The 17,930-nt window shown below is 41.0% G+C and overlaps 1 protein-coding gene across 1 annotated transcript in view; it reads right to left on the bottom strand.

The window, feature by feature from the left end:
• Positions 1-17,930, bottom strand: part of GFRA1 (GDNF family receptor alpha 1) — a 187,129-nt gene that overhangs the window by 21,853 nt on the left and 147,346 nt on the right. The window contains exons 6-7 of the mRNA XM_083504983.1: positions 13,297-13,431; positions 9,913-10,091 (exon numbers count right to left, since the gene is read on the bottom strand). Coding sequence (XP_083361109.1) covers positions 9,913-10,091; positions 13,297-13,431 — 314 coding nt within the window. The remainder of the gene's footprint in view (positions 1-9,912; positions 10,092-13,296; positions 13,432-17,930) is intronic.

Genomic DNA, 17,930 nt, shown 5'->3' with positions numbered 1-17,930 from the left:
ACTGTTATAAATGTGAATGTTTTTCATGCACTTATTTCCCTGGAGCCATTTCCTTCGCTTGGTTTTTTTTTCCTTTTAAAAAAAGTACTTTATGTTTGTGAGGAACTCTTATGAACTCAGTTTCCTGTAGCAAATTATACTCATTATTTACATTGCTCAAAGTATGCTAGAGGGCTTGCAATTAAGAAGAGAGAGGAAAGAATCCAGTTTTGTCCCCATTAAAATATAGACAAGCATGTTCCCATCTGAATTAATGTGTCATATTTCCTTATTCCAATGGACTCGTCCTGATGTACGCTAATGGAAGATTAAAGAGGGGGAGGAGATAACTTTCGAAACTTCACTGCATGCCTTTTGAAAGACTTAACAGTATCTTAGATGATAAGGAGCAGTAATTTTATTTCTCCCAGTTATATCGTAAAATTAAATTCTGACATTGGACTGGATGGTAATCCTATGGTTCCCTTTTTCCAGATCAACTGTATTCCCACCTTGTGGCTGCTTTTTGATTTTCATAAGCTTACTGCATGCTTAGTTTTAAGAATGGCCTCAGTTTATTGTGGTAATGGTATCCAGGTCCAGCCTTTCTCACATGCAGTGTCTCACTGTGCTGAAAACTGCACCTGAGCAGAGGCTTCTCCGCTACCAGGGGAGACAGATATGCATTCCAGTGCTGGCAGAATGACATTCCTGTCACTGGTTTGTGTCTGGGGGGGAGAGGTGTGGCAGCAGCCAATCTGCATAGTGACATAATGTGCATAGCTGCCGCTCTGCAGAAAGGAACAGCCACATAGCTACAAATTCATTCCTCTTCCCATGTGGTAGCTGTTTTATGTGTAGTAGTAGGACCCAGAAGCAAGGAGTAAAGGAGGGTGCCATTAAGAGTACTCTTAACTTGACAAAAGGCCTTATAAAGCTGTGGCACTTGTCTCTGTGTAGAACCTGGTATGAACTAATATGACCTAATGTTGCCATATAATATTATTCCCATGCTTAGCTATTCTTCATTATTCCCACAGGAGGAGATCTTGTAGTAAAATATTGAAGGCAAACTGAGGTTTAATGGCAAATCCTGCTTCTCCTTTGTGTAGGAATGATATGCAAAGTACTCCCTGAGAATAGCAACTATAACAGTAAAATATCCATGCTCTTTAGAAGTGCTCAGTAGCTTTTGGCAAAATGCTATTTTTATAAGTCATTACATTAGTTTCTAGGAAGTTCACATTCGTTTTCAAATGAACAATTATTAAACTATAAAACAAAACGGCATGATTCTTAAAGGCGTAATCTCAGGTTTTACAGTTAACTATAAAATGGTGTATTATAATACAAGAAAGATGCTCAGGCTACTAGAATCTTTCTTTTTTAAAGAATGGTAAAATCTTTATTATTGATGAAATAATTCTACTGTTTTGTAATCCAATAATACACATATACACACTGTATTTGGACAAATGAACAGGACACTCAAAAGATCCAAAATGTAGATATATACTTGATATATGCAAAAGGGGGGAACTAGATTTATGTTATGACTGAAGTGCTAAGTTACAATTCATTGAGATTATAATTGTTTCCTTGGGTTTATAGTAAAAGTAAAATATAGAAAATGTCTCCATAAGGCATTTTAAACTGCTGATGGGTGTACTATCATTGTGCATTTGGTTTAGACCCAATGAAGTAATAGCAATATATAAAATAAGGTATATATTTTAAAAAAACTAGTAATGAATTTGTTGGCCTCACAAAGCCAGATTTGTCCCTGATGTCCATATGATAATGGGTTTTTCTAAAAGTAGCTCAAAAGAATGACTCAAAGACAATTTACGCTTTGGGATGAAAGTTCCATTAAATTCCATGTGTTGCCTTGGTTTAGATTTTCACAGAATTGCCCTCTGGCATATTGTTTGGGGATCTCTGTGTCACAAAAAAGCTGCTGTAACAATTAATATAACTAGGTTTCAAAAGCACTAGACTAAGGAATAAGGAATGGCTATATAGTTTTGGCTGAATAGGGTGAAGTTAAGGGATGTTTTGCAGGGTCAAAGAGAAGAGAACTATAGGGACTTTTGGCTTCTCTGGAATAGGATAGGATAGGTTGACAAAGTATAATGCATGCACACAGAAATTCTAGTCCTAGTACAGTGGTACCTCGCAAGACGAATGCCTCGCAAGACGGAAAACTCGCAAAACGAAAGGGTTTTTTGAGCTGCTTCGCAAGACGATTTTCCCTATGGGCTTGCTTCGTAAGACGGAAACGTCTTGCAAGTTTGTTTCCTTTTTCTTAACACCGTTAATACAGTTGCGACTTGACTTTGAGGAGCAACTCATAGCACACGGTGTGGTAGCCTTTTTTGAGGTTTTTGAAGACTTTGGTGATTTTTGAAGCTTTTCCAAAACTTTTCCGACACCGTGCTTCGCAAGACGAAAAAAATCTCAAGACGACAAAACTCGCGGAACGAATTAATTTCGTCTTGCGAGGCACCACTGTATATCAGTTCCATTCTCATTTTGCCAACCAGTACACACTCAAAACTGTTTCCTCCAGTTGTGTATTTCAAAACCTCCAGGCTAGACCAATGATTTCAGTCCCTATCACTGACATATGGAACATAGGTCAATGCCTTTTACCAGTCCAGACCCTTTGTCAATCTAATTCATTACTGCCTACTTTGACTGGCATTGGCTTCCTTAGGCAGAGGTCATTTCACCACCCTCCCCCTGGTCCCTTTAAATGGAGATTCCAGGGACTGAAATTGGGATCTCCTGGATAGTTTGAAACAAAGAGGTTTAGGTTCTGAATTTAATGAACCTGAACTGCTTCCATTTGATCACTGGGTGACAACCCACTATGTACTCCAAGAGATGCTGCAGAGTTGATGGAGGAGCGCCATAAGCAGCAAACGGCAGAGAAGCAACCTGGAGCAGCTTCTGTGATCACACCAATGGCTGAGACAGCTGTTCAATAGACAAACCAACCAAAACCAGAGAGGGTAAGCAGTAAGAAGCCTCTTTGGAGAACAAAGTGAGAGTCCATGTGGAAGTAACCTAGAAGCCTAGCTGCCAGGCATCCAGATGGGGAGAGCAGTCAAAGAGCTGAGGGGCTGCTGATTGATTTTTCTACTCCCGGGGAACCTGTCATGGGAAGGAAGGTGTAGGAGGAGAAGGGCTGGCTGGCAAAGCTGCTTCAGTTTGGTTCCCCCACTTCCTGGGAGCCTGCTGTACAGAAGGAGAAAATGGAGGTACCTGAGAGTGTGCAATAAGTGTTGCTCATTATAAATGAGCTTTCTGCCCCTTGGAAGCCTACTGGGGAAAAGAGGGGGAAGGAGGAACCAAAATCAGAAAAGGGGGAGCAGACAGCTCCAGCCGGTGGAAACTGTTAAGCGAGATAGTTTAGGCACATGGACTCAGGCAAAAAACTTAACTGTGTACAGCAGATAGCCATTTATTTAGCAGGGAATGGAAACCTCTATTGTTGCTCTGTGTCTATATATATACTCCCCCCCCCCCCGCATTTGATACTTGCCCCATTCATCAAGAGACAGACCACTGCTAGGATCCAGAAAACTGTAGAATGTAACCTGCTTACAGAGAGTAAATTCATACAGAACTTTTTGCCAAATATCTGCATATAACAGAAATTAAAAAATGCATATTTACAATATATCATGAGACCCATTTTCTACTCCCAGAAATAGTGCCACAATAAACCGGGGTGGGGTGGTACTGGTAATACTTCCATTCGGGTCTGAAAGTGAGATTGCAGGATAGTAGAAAATATTGACCATTCTTTGTGACTCCCTGGCAAAATCTCTGAATACACCCTGATTATCTCTCACCAAGACAATGACACTATTCTCTTCTCTTGTGTCCTGCTGCCAGTCAGAATTGTGTCAGAACAGCAGTACCAGAGTAGTGTGCCTTTAAGCTCCTTTCTAAAATGCTCTAGAGCAGAGTACAGTGGTACCTCTGGATACAAACGGGATCCGTTCTGCTCACGCACACGTCACTTTTCGCTGCTTCTGTGCATGTGTGTGACGTCATTTTGAGCGTCTGCACATGCGCAAGTGGCGAAACCCGGAAGTAACGTGCTCCGTTACTTCTGGGTTGCCGTGGAGTGCAACTCAAACACGCTCAACCTGAAGCGCATTCAACCTGAGGTATAACTGTAGTGGATTACAAAACCAGACAACACAGCACCCATCCAATGTGTGTGCAGGTGTTCTGGTGTGCATGCATTTCACATACAAATCATTCCTTAGAAAAGTGCTTGGAAGATATATTATTCTTCTATAATAAAATGATGGTAAGTATTTGATTGATTTGTATAAAATGTCATAGAAATTGCCAAGTACTAACCTCCTGAGGTAGTAAAGTACAGAGCATTAGGTAGCCTGCCAAACTGCCATGTCAGAATTAATTGCACATCATATTATCAGCAAGAATGATACAGGCTAAGCCACTGTTGATGCATTCTTTTTTCAGGCTTATTGTAAGTGGTCTTAAAAATGCCCCAGAGCAATAAAAGATTTCACTAATTTCCATGATCCCTGCTCTTGTATGTGGAAAAGCTACAGATAGTTAAACATAATGTGGCCTTGTGCAGACAGGATGTTTAACTATGGTTAGTGATTAACAGGTTTGTTACTTAACCCTGGTTAAGAACCACCCCCCTCTCCCAAGCAAGTCTACAGTAAAACCATGGTTTAACCTAGGAGACATCAGCAAGGAATGCTTATCACCTTGCACCCATTATGGTTTTATCAGGGCAGATTTAATACTTAACTAACCAAAACTTGAAAATTTGCTTCAAACCATGGAATCATACTTTGGTTTGTAGCCAAACCAAGGTGTTTGGACGTAACACTTAAGAAACCATTGTTAAGTGTTGTGGGCTGGATCCAGGTTAAGTTAGTTGCACTTAGGTTCCACTGAAATCAATGGGACAAGGTAGTTATTACTTAATTTAAATACCACTGATTTCAATGGGAACGCAATTCAACTAACTTTCTGGATACAACTTATGATCTTCATTGGGCTTACATGGCACATTCAGTATCTTTGAAGTCATTATTCAGATGTTTGTTAGAAATGTTAGGCCTTGAAATCAATTGTTGCTTCACTAATATCATTTCCAAATGAGATTTCATTTAATATTAGCATTCTGTTACATAGTGGAATACTCTACCCTTCTCGTAATGTTTTTAAAATCTCTTTGCAATTTGAAATAATGAAATGTTGAATTGAACTGGAAGCTTTATAAACTTATTTAGGCTGTGGCTCTGTCAGCAACAGAGAGACCTTCCAGTAGGGCCTTTATTAGCGCCTCAGTGCTACACTGGCATTGTCCAAGCTGCAACAATCCATGGGAAATGTAGTTCTCATGGATTCTGCTATCCATTTCACATTGATCCATATGCCTAAGATGCTGCTGCAGGATCAAAGGGAAGCCTCTTGCAAGAGTTCCCATTATAAGACCTTGCTGCCGCCAAGGTTGAGGGAACCAGCAGACTTGCATCCATAGATTTGAGGGTGTAAACACAAAATTCCCCATGAAGGGGCCGGGCACCCACATTTTTTGTGCTGGGGCCATGCATACCGTGGGGGTGTGCGTGTGTGATGTCAGCATGCATGTTGACATGCGTGTGTGATGTCAGCACGCACATGGGGCATGCTGACATCAGGCACACGAGTGCCCACAGCGTGCACAGCCCCAGGCACCCATGGTCCTAGGACCAAGCAGTTTTCTGCTTGTCTCATGCTTTCTAGGAATGGATTCGGGATGTTTTCTGTTTGCTCCACATCTTTCCCCAGGAAAAGCTGCTGTTTAGCACCAAATTGGAGCAAACATCCATCTGAAGAAAACCCAATTGACGTTTGCTCAGATCCAGCGCTAAAGAACGAGTTTTCCTGAGGGAATGCAGTAGGACAAGCGGAAGTCTACATGAGCCCTCAGGCTCAGTGGCCTTGTCTGCCTGGAAAGTGTTCTGGCAGCCACAACATGCAGGAGAAATGCAGGGAAAAGTTGAGCTGAGATTGCATTCATGGGTTTTTGCAGTCACAATCTGTGACAATCCTTCCTATAGACCCCTTTTCTCTAACACAGCATACATGGTACAAATCCGAACGGATAAAACCTTTGCATGAGAGTATTCTAACTGAAGTTCTATGATACTGCAGAATGCTACTGAGAAACATACAATGCATTAATTGTATATTGTAATTAACGAATGTATGCACAATACCTATGTGCTCTCAGGCCTGAGGACCTGGCACGGCTTTTCAGTGCAGAGTGCAAATAAGTGTGGATCATCTTTTACTTCCTTAGAAGAACAGGCTCTAAAAGGGGAGTGCAGGGGAAGGATTAGTCTTCAAGACAAGGGCTTAAGCACCATTCACAGCACGCAGGGAAGCACTTAGCTCTGGGTTCCCTTCATGAGCCTCAGTGAAAATTGCAGGTGTTCAGCACCATGCCTAGTGTTTGGAGATCATAAGCAGCTATATTAAAGCTGAGTGTTTATTAGTATTGTTATTAGCAAGCTGCATGCAGGATTTAGTCAGAAGTTGGGCTTAAAAGCTTCAATGCGGCACTCAGAGGTTCAGGCCACAGCAGGCATGGAAGCTTCATGGATTTGTAATTGGTTAGTGGGTGAACATAAATAGGAAACACAGCAAGGGACGTAGGTGTTTTGTTGAAGAGGGAACACGGGGACAAATCTTCTAAAGGCTGCAAGAAAAAGCAGCGTGATTTGTATCCATTGGCAGTGCTGTACTCGCTAAGATCAAGGGAGAACAGAGTAGCTCAAAAGAGTTGCCTGTAACTGGTCCCTGTCACTGTCTGTGTGGGCTTCAATGCTGATAGTGTGTGGGCCGGAAATAGGGAGGAGAGGTAAGGGATTACAATCACTTAAAAGCCCCTAAAGCACAGGTGAATAACCTGTGGACTCCCATCATTCCTAACCATTCTGGCTGGGGCTGAGGGGAGTTACGAGTGCAGGTCACAGGCTCCCCATGTCTATACTGTCTTGGCCTCTGAGGGCAGGCAGATGGGCAAGGTGGTGACATTGGGATTGCGCAGACACATCTGTGGGTCTGCAGATTGACTGCCAGTGCATCTGCACAGCCCCAAAGTTGCTCCCACAACTTTCTAGTGATGCTGCTGCTGGGAGGCTATTGTTGTGGCCCTATCATGGTTATTTCCCTGTTTCCCCTTGCTTCATGGTGTACCAGTATTCTTTTAATTTAGCCTTCTAACTTTGAGGCCTTTTTAAACAATACCCTACCTGCATGGAAGCTGTTTTTTCATTGGCACCTCCTGATAAGCCGGGGTAATGTTTAAATGATCCAGCCATAAAGGGAAAGGATGGTTCTGTGGAAAGGAGCAACCTGAGGCCCCTACTCACATCACTGATAATTTATTTTTGAGCTTTTGTTCTCTAGATGCTCACAAGTAAGTAGCTTTGGAACAGCTAGGGTGGTGTTTAAAGGGGACTTTGGAACCCTGTACTCCTGCCCTGTAAGAGGAACAAAGTTTTCCAGTTCCTCAGGAAAATCCTTTGTTTTCATGGCTTACTCCTGACCAAGAGTGGCTCTGGAAACAGTGTCCCTACCATATACTATGAGGGAGCAAGGGACACAGCCTTATACTGGGGCCAGACAATTGGTCCATCCAGCTCAGCTCTCCAGGGTTTTCAGAAAGGGGGCATTTCCATCCCTACCTGAATATGGCAGGGATTGAACCCAGGACATTCTGGATGCAAAGATGCTCTACTACTGAGCTTTGGCCCTTCCCCAAAGGGGGAGGGCAAGGTGGTGACATTGGGATTGCGCAGACACATCTGTGGGTCTGCAGATTGACTGCCAGTGCATCTGCACAGCCCCAAAGTTGCTCCTCCCACAACTTCCTAGGGATGCTGCTGCTGGGAGGCTGTTGTTGTGGCTCTGCCAGAGCAGGCAAGCTGCTCCTCCTCCTGATGTTGCTACCATTCTGAAAGGAGTTGTCTCTTTGCAGGAAAAGATGCACCATGAATGCAGAACGGAGATTGCCATTTTATACTAAATTATATTTAAAACATTTAGAAAATTGGCTAAATGCTTATTACTAGAGAAGATTTACACTTATCCCCTGAATTCCCAGCATTATCTGACATAATGCGGTCAACAGGCTGACACTTGCTCATTACAGAAATCTTGTTGCTGCTTTTCCCTTAAAAAATGCAAGGCATTTTTTTTAACATGGCAGCAGGCCCATTTCACCTACAGAAGTCTCCTCCTCACAAACATTCCATATTCAGGATGAATCCTCATAGTAATAAAAATTAACCACTTTTACATTGTCATCGCTTGTGGTCTAGGGTAGACTTGATGGCACTGGTGCTTCCAAGGGCAGCCTGACCAGATATACCCATGGCAGAGGAAATCTTTATTTACTGTATTTTTTAGTGTATAAGACAAGGTTTATTGCTTTTTAAAAATGGTAAAAAATTGGGGGTCGTCTTGTACATAGAACATGGGCATCTGGGGGAATTTTTAAAATATTTAAACATATGTCCAAGATTTTGGCTTGGTTGGGCTGAGACGGTCCTTCCTGCTGCCGCCCCCCCTTTCTCCCCCCGCCCCCAGGCTGTATGGTGGTGACTGGTCTTTGCCCCCAAGGAGCTTACAATCTAAAATATGGCACAAGTAGGTTTTAAAGAGGCAGCTGCAAGGTAAGATATGTAACATCACACAGGTGTTATTGAGTGCAGTTCCAACGATACAGAGAAAAGGCAGAGTTGTTTGAGAGAGCAGGAGACCTTTTCCCTAGGTGGCAGAGGAGCTGAAGGTCATGGACAGGGATGCAAAGATTTTTAAGAGCAGAGAGATAAGAGAGGCCAGGCCAAGGCTGACTTAGGAGGCTAAAGCACAAAAAGCTGGTGCTGTATCCCGGAGTAGCAGGAAGTCAGTACAGGAGTTTAAGAGAATTTCACATGTTTAGAAAGAAGGGGCAGCTGTGGTGGTGGAGTATTTCAACTGTGCTGGTGAGATTATGAGATTAGGCAAAACTTCAGTACTTGAGCTCGGTTTGTAACGAGTCTGGAGTGGTTTTTATGTTAAATGTTTGCATATAGTGTGTAGTTAGGGCCACAGAATTATAACATTTTATTCAGGGGTGGCCTGACTTTAGTATTGCACAATCTACTCTCCCAATTATTATTTTTTACTAGACTTATCATGGTTCACTGAAGAAGTTGCCATATACCCAGTTAAACCGTCGGTCCATCTAGCTGTAGTATCCACACTGACTGGCAGCAGCTCTCCAAGGTTTCAGGCAGGGAACATTCCCAGCTCTACCTGGTGATTGAACCACAGACCTTCTGTATGTCAAGAAGATGCCATCCACTGAGCTGTGGCACTTCCACTTGAGCTATGGCCCTCCCCGATAATTAATCTGTTTCAAGTAATCTTGAGCATACACACTTGCTTAAAAACACAAAACGTCTAGTTGGACCAGGTCAAGGCCCACCTCTCTTAGCAAGAATCTGGTCAGCCAGAAGTCACCAGCCATCTACCAATGACTCATTAAGACAACCTACTTTCTTCCCATACCTGGTTTGTATACAGGCAGGAGCACTGATAAAAAAAACCAACCATCCAAACCTGTTGCAGTTCAAGGAAGAGTACCACATTCTGATCCTTCGTTTTTATATCAGTTCAGCCTATGATTGATTCAAGGGTTTTTGAAATTATGAGTGACTGGTTTAATACAATATGTGCCTATATCACACCAACAATATTTTGGAGGTAGCAGGGGACAGATAAGACTGTCTGATTACTCTGCATGTGCATCAAAGCATCCTTCCTTTGACACACAATTCTTTATTCCTTCTTTGCACTTCACCCAAAGACTTCTTTGCCTGAGGAGTTCCTTACCTTAAGATTGGCACATGCTGGTAAGTCATTGTTGGTGGGTATTTCATTGTTGGTGTTCTCGGGTCCCATTATCTTAGATCTGTAAGATGTTGTAGTTAAAGCTGTGGTTGTCTGGACAGGTAGTAAGGGCTGCCACACATTCACGTCTGTACCGTTGCCAAAGGCCTGAATTGCATTTTCTGCAGAAAAAATTACAGAGCCAATTCTGTTTATGAAGAAATAGCTTAAAATGGACAACACTACCCCAACAACTTCCTGAAGGGAAACATCCCTACAACGTTAAGTTTGTGGGTCACAGATTTATTTTCATCTGACAAAGGAATGCAATGCTTTTAATAATAATAGAATGGTTTAAACTCAGACTTACAGGCTGCCTTTTTAACATGCCAGCATAGAGCCACATCAGCAGTGGGATTGCTCAGGGCACAAAGGCACCAAGTGTGGAATTTACACAAAACATTTGTACATCTGTAGGCAGTTGAAAACCCAATTTATGCTACAATCCTCAGAGTTCCCAGGAAAGACTGGTTGTTAAACCACTATAGGAATTGTAGTTCTGTGAGGGAAATATAAGGCTCGGCACTCTTAACAAAATACAGCTCCCAGAATTCTGTGGTGGAAGCCATGACTGCTTAAAGTGGTAAGATGCTGCTTTAAATATACAGGGTAGATGAGGCCTAAGGAAAATCTAGAGAACCCACATTTAGGTAGTCTATAAATAATTGAGCTCACCATTCCAGGATATACCATCAATGTAACATGTTTGATAAGCCAAATGGTAATAGCAAGGAACTGACTGGTTTATTTATAATAATGGCGTTTTTATACAACAAAAAATATGAGGTATTTTAAAGATTTTTCTTTTCTTTCCCCCTTTTTTAGTCTTCAAACAAAATATACATAAATAGGTGGGAGAAGCACACTCACACTAGAAGTTGAAAATGGAAAAGCTGAAAGGCTTATTGTAGGTTTTCATGGGATTAAATACTCTGTTTATGGTAAGGGTAAATTGGCTGGGTTTTTTTAAAAAACAAACAAACATACAAATGAATAGAAAAACAGTTTTTAATCAGGTCTTTGGGGACTCAGCATGGATTTAGGGATTTCTTATTTCAAACACATTGTATAAGAAATAAACCATTTCACTGGGGACGTGAGCAAGGAGTTATTAATACATTCCTTCAATAGCATCCACAACTTACTATAAATTATTTCACTTTTACTTCTTATCTTAGAAAGATGCATTTAATTCTAACTTTAAAAAAAAAAACTTCTAATAAATGTGGGAAATGATTTATAGACTTCAGAAATGCGCAGGCTGATGTGACGAGAAGTGAGGAAAATCTGTATGGATTTTCATGCCTTGCAGCACATTATAGAAAACTAAAAAATGATCCCAGAGAACTGACAGATAGTTACCCTGAATGAAATAAACCGACATATCATTGTTAGAAACACCATCACCCACATTCATGGAGCTAAAGACTATTATGTGCAAACCATTTAGTGCACATTTAGAAGATCCAGTGGTACAGTCCTCTTGAGGCTGAAACTCTTCCGAATAAAGACAGGGGGAAATACAGGTTTTAATGAACCCCTGAGTAAAATGAGACTACCTGCACACAGAAAAGTAGCATGTATATGTGCACATAGAAAGCTAGCATGCATGTCAATGAGAGCGTTAACCTACAATCTTTCTTGGCAGTAGCTTTTGATAGGCAGGGTATTTTCTTCATTCAATCATGATGTCCCTTCACCTACATTTTGAAGTGCTATATTCATGGGAAGATTGTACCACATGATTTTCCAGCACCAGTAATTTGCATTTAAGCCGGCTGAGAAACCTTTAATGATTGCGACAAAACAATGACACACAGCCCTATCCTTTGAGCCACTGTGGTAGCCAAGAAGGGTGAAAGATTAGAGGCAAGGGGTACTGCCCCAACAGAATGTGACAGTCTGTTATACAGATATTTAAAACACATGCAGATTAACAGCCCGACACTTAATAATACACTGTGCATCATTAGTATTTTTTTATTTAAAATAAAGGTTTACAAAAGTCAGCCCATTAACAAAAAAGGATAATGGAACATTTATCCCCCTTCTGTGAAATGCTATTAAAACAGGGACACCTTTAATTTCTTCATGAAGAAAAGGTCTCTCTGCCAGGGTGAGTATAATTTTTCCTCACAGTGTCCTCTAATGTCATTGCTTTATCTTCATTAACATTTTTATTCCGACAGCAAGAGAGAGGACAATGGAACTGGGGTGTTTCTTTAAAACAGAGCATGTATTGGTGCAGCAATGCTTCCATTTCCAAATTGGCAAATTATTCAAACAATTAAGTATGTTTATACATAAGTACTGAGTGTGACCTGTTGATGCTTAACTAGCTAGGCATCCAGACGTCTACATTGTTACTTCTTTTTAAGAAACTTGAGTTTAAACTCAATTTATGTGGACTGTACCTGAAGCACGTTTCTAATTTGGAAAACAGGTCTGACAGCCTAGTTAGCACTTCACATTTAACCAAGATCTAAAGCTGCACAACACAAGGCCATTTCCCAGTTCCCATATGACATTTTTCCTATGTGGAGATAATGGCTAGGTTCAGATGGAACACTAAATTATGGTTTAGCACTACAGGTACGAGCCTCAGGCTCAGCAGTCTCCCCTCCCAATTCCTCCTCTAGCATGACTGCAAGGAGATTGGATGCTTTCCCTTCTGTTTTCAGCCCTCTGTAGTTTGCCATTATATGCAAACCTGGTACTGGGGTTAGTCTTAACTATGGTTTAGGTAAACAGCCAAGATCAAAATCATGGTTTTAAATTACTTGTTCCCTAAACCCGAGATGGGAAAACTCAGGCACAGGCACCCTATATGGCCTCCCAGGCCTCTCTAGCTGGCCTTTTGCCAGACCATGCCTCCTCCCTAGGCCACACCCCTCACTAGCCTGCTCTATGGTTTTGCCTGTCTGGAATGTGTCCTCAAGCTGTGATAATGCCTGTTGCTTGCCTCGATGGAGAAATGTACGTGTGAGTATGGCTGTAAAAGCCGCTGGATTTTGCATGGCCAGAATGCAGCCTTCTGTACAGAGGTGGCATAAACAAAGATCTAAGCTGTACCAGGGTAGTTCATGCTGATGGGTGGAGTTGAGAGCATCCATTGAGAAATACAGCAATCGATGAATCACTCAGCATAGATAGTGAGGGCATGTTATGGAAGAAGCACCCCAGAATTTGTGCTCATTTATACAGGACACCCCCCCCCCGGTTAATTCTTGATTATGTAAACGAGACCCTACATTGTAGGTTGCTGCATATATTATTCTATAAACACATCACTGAAGATATTTTATAGCATATAAATATGGTACTCACTAAGACAAGTGTTATCCTGGAAGAAATTCAGAAATTTCAGACATTCTTCTAGGTCATTCCCGCTATTGCTGCAATCACACCATGGAGCGACACTGAGACTGTTGTAATTTAAATAATTTGGAGTCATAACTGTGCCTATTAACAAAAAGAAACAACAAAACAAAACATGTGATTATTTATTTTTCAATAACCCACCATCCTCCCAGAAACCCAATCAAGAAATGAATATAATCTTGTAGATGAGGGAAGGAGAGGAGGATTGAAATGTTAAAATACACAAGTAAGCTTGGAGTAGATATGAGATGAGAAGATTTTTGGGTGGGTGGGAGTGGGTAAATATGGCCTGAATTCTGAGGAAGAGTATGAAGGCAGAAGACATAAACTGTCACTGATGTAACGATGTTGTCCTGAGCCTGCAAACAGGTGGTTCCTCAAATATTAACCAAAGGTTAGATTAACATTTCAAAGACAACAATTTAAATTAAAATGATCATCACTTATTTTGAATAACATTGCAACTACACTTATTTTGTGATACCGAGGAACAACCATTATGTTTGGATAATCTAAAGTAGGAATGACAATGCTATAGAAAGCACCAAATGAATTTGGAGGATTATGACTATTTTTACATGCCTGAAATCCTTAAATATGCCCACAGCTGATCCAATACAAGAAATCTATTTATTGATTTAGAACTGGGGGTATTTTGTACAAGGTAATATACAGAGAAGGTATTAACATTTTCAGAAAATAATCATCAGCCAGCTCTGATTTGTATCTGCCAGGTGTGGGGCTGGTGGGTGTGACTTGGGGGAAACAGCCTTGAGGTCAAAACTGTGACCCGTGCTGGGCCTAATAAGGCCAGCAGGCCAGAGGTTCCTCACACCTGTTTTATTAGAACACAACAGGAATGAAGCATGGTAGATCTCCGGCACTATTCAAAGTTAAAATTTGTTTTTTATTATTTGCTTCTCATTAAATATTATGGTCTGATTTTGCTGTTCCAGGGATCCTTGTGGGGTTTTTTTTAATGGGTTTCTGTGGTTGCTTACAAATGGATTGTATTTGTATTCTGGTCTCCTTTATAGTATTTGTCTCTGAATTTATGTCTGCAATAATAAATCCATCAATATCAGACACAATTCAAATTAAAGTTGTTTGCACATAATATAGTTAAACATTGTTGGTGTAATTTTGTCTCATTAAAATCTATGGGAGTGTTGCCACAGATACTCCACTATACATGTTTAATAACTGTAAGGTTGAGTATTTAAAGTGGAGTGGTAGAGTGTATATGATGATAATGATGATTATGATATGCTTTGGGGGGTGCAGAGTGCAGGGGGCAAATGAGAAAGATCCTCCTCAGTGTAGCAATGGGAAACTAACTATGAGAAAACAGGTTAAGAGCTCCGAGTACTTTGCGAATGGCACCGAAGATGGCCAGAACAGAAGAGGAAATAAATGCATCAAACCATTTAGGTTCTGAAATGATAAAATGCAATTATGGAAATGCTGCCAAGGCATGGCTAGTATCACCAGGGATGGGAAAGGCAAGTATATGTTTATTTAGTGCTCCCTATTAGAAACACATTGGAAAAAATATAACATAAATATGGAATGAACCTTAGGACAGATGTGAAATTAAGCACATAGATTATTTCTCCTGCCTTTGATTTGTTCTTCTAGCCAACATCTTCGACTTGATTCCCTGCCCCCTCCTCCACTATCTTTCGGTCTCTCTCTCTCTCTTACTCACGGATAATTACATTATTTTCAGAAGTGGTAGACAACATGAACCTACTTGAAGATGCTCTCTGGTCATGTGTACTAATGCTAATCTCAGGTAACACAGTGATGATGGCTATATAGCCAAAATGGAACTACTGAGGAGCAACAGGGAGGAATTGGCATGCTTACAGAAACCCCAAGGTTCGTTCGTATCTCTACCTACCTACCTATCTGTTATCTATTGATGAGGGGGAATGAAATGGTGTATTCTGTAATGGCATGGCTGGCTGGCTCTCTGAACAGGAGCACTCCACGCAGCATTCTGTAACTCTGGCGTTTTCTATCACATACCACTAAGTGTTTACAATTTGTATTAATGCAAATTAGAATGTTCCTAAAAGCATAATACAAAACCAAACCACTATTTTTCTTCAACAGAAAAAAATAATATATTATGACTGATCTACCTGGTCACCATTAACACATCCAATTAGGACATAGTATTTGTTCTATGTGCATCAGAGAGTATCATATTAATTTCCATGACCACTTTAATGTGGCAAATGTGTGCTGGAGTGATTGCTATCCATCATTTCCATGTCATAAGGCATTTTTGCAGTGGACTCCTATTTGATAGATACCTCGAGTTACTTTTACATTCCCTTAAAAAGTCACTGTTCTGTGGCAATCACTTTATCATCTAAAAAGTGAGAGGTAAATGTTTTCTATCACTTAAAAACCACTTCTCAGGCTCACTATACATCTGCAGTCTATATTCTCAAACTTGACTTTAATGTTATGGCTCCCACATGGAGATAACTGGCAGGACCCCACACACTGTATCTTGACCAGAACATCTGAAAGCCACTTGCTATGCACACTAGCACATTTACATGGAGAGTATCCATATAAGCAGTGCTAATTTATGGAGGTAGATGCTGCCAGCATGCAGAATCTCCATGCAGCTGGGCTAGGGAACATAGCAAGTGGTTTTGAAAGGTTATACTTGTAGTGTGGACAGTCTCCACATATTGGATATAATTAGCTCTCAATATGGGTAGGAAAAAACATGGCAAAAGAGTTGATAAAGGAATCCTGGACAGGTAGCCATACAACCACAGAATGCACACATATGCCCCTTGGAGTCTAGATTAATGCTAGGCTGACAAGAGCTCTTGGTATCCCAAAGAAAATGAAAGGCTGGTTTTGGAAGCCTGTGAGTTTTTCAGAGTAACAGCAGTAAGCAAGGCATGAACTCTTGTTACACTAGTCAGTTTCCATCCTCTTGACTGTGTCTTGGGGCTGCTAGCAAGGAAGAAGAATGTGCATTTCCCCTCCAAAGTCAGATCTCCACTTGATTTCGCTTCCTTAGAGACCCATTCCCTTGATCTTGATGCCAGAGAGTGTTTTTGCAGTCTTTCTTCAAGCATTTGTGCAGTATCTTTGCCCATGGAAACAGAAAAGTACCTCTCTGCTGGAACTGGGTTATCCTTAAGGTTAAATTGCATAATGGCTCCAATAAAATCCTCAGCAAAAGTCCCTGTGTCTGGGAACTACTTGCCAGCAGCTGTTATTCTGAGTTATCCATTAGTACCAAAGTTATTTCTTGCCAGCAGCTAGAATCCATACATCACTTGATTGGATCTGATGTCTAAGATACACGAGTTCTTTGTCCAGGAGTCAGCTTCTTTTGTCTGCAGCTAGTTAAGTCATCCTTTTGCCTTTGCTTCAATAAAAAAGCAATTCCCAAGATTTCTGAAAGCTACCATACTTCCCCAGTCATCATACTTATTTATGATTAGCAAACTTGGCCAATAACTATCGAGAAGTGTTGCCATTTTGGCCCAAGAAAATAAAACAGGGTAGTTGTATTTCCTTGATCACTATTTGTCAGTGAAAATGTATGCAGTTATTTGAATAACATAGAACTGTTTGTCAGAAAAACAGAAAGCTACTAATTAACTTGTACATATCTACATACAAAGAGAGATCCCTGAAATTTCATGGTGTACAGTTATTTGGAGCACTGAGTATTTCTCTCTCTCTCTCTCTCTCTCTCTCTCTCTCTCTCTCTCTCTCACACACACACACACACACACACACACACAGCTAACCTAGTAATATATCTTAACACACAGTCTTTCTGAGCGAGAGCATTCTGTTTTACTCATGCTTCCCCCAGGTGGTATCTCATCAGAAAAGATGTTTTTAACAGCTATAGGAGTTGAGATGTGGTTTTCACACCTACCATAAACAGCTAGAAAAGTTTCATGACAGCTGTAGACTCTGAGCTTGAAACAAGTCTTCATGCCATTTCCTTCTCATGTTTCACTCACAAATAAATACTTAGGTTGTGTACATAATTACCATTCACTCTAGCTCAAGCATAGTCCCATTGTTGTTGTTTCAACTCGTATACACATGTTAGCCACAATCCATACCTATCCTGTAGTTTCTTGACTGTTTGATGTCTTTCCCCTCAAACCAATTTCCATTTGATTTGAAAAGGTATGCCACATTCACTTTACAGTTAAGCCAAGGTGTGTCTCAAAACACACAGAGATGGCAGCTTCATGAATAGGAGTTTGCGGGGGGGGGGTGTTGCACGTGCAGGGAAATCAAATATATAATGCTCATCAGATGTACATATCCAGCAACATGCAAATACAACTTGAAATGCAGTGGGGTGGGGAAATTCCCTCACTGCATTTTAAGCTGCTAAGGTGTACATAGCCTTATCTATTTTGCCATCTGACTATTACATTCTGGACGTCCACTGCCTTAAGATGAGCGCTTTCACTAAGAAACCAGCATAATACCAAAATGGAGTGCGCCTCTACTGTTAGAGTCATTATGTTTGAGAATCCCAGATGCTGGAAAGTGCAGGAGTGGGGCGTGTT

This window comes from Podarcis liolepis, assembly GCF_965112155.1.
Source record: "Podarcis liolepis genome assembly, chromosome: 5".
In the NCBI taxonomy this organism is placed as follows: Eukaryota; Metazoa; Chordata; class Lepidosauria; order Squamata; family Lacertidae; genus Podarcis; species Podarcis liolepis.
This window is presented reverse-complemented; position numbering and strand designations above follow the sequence as displayed.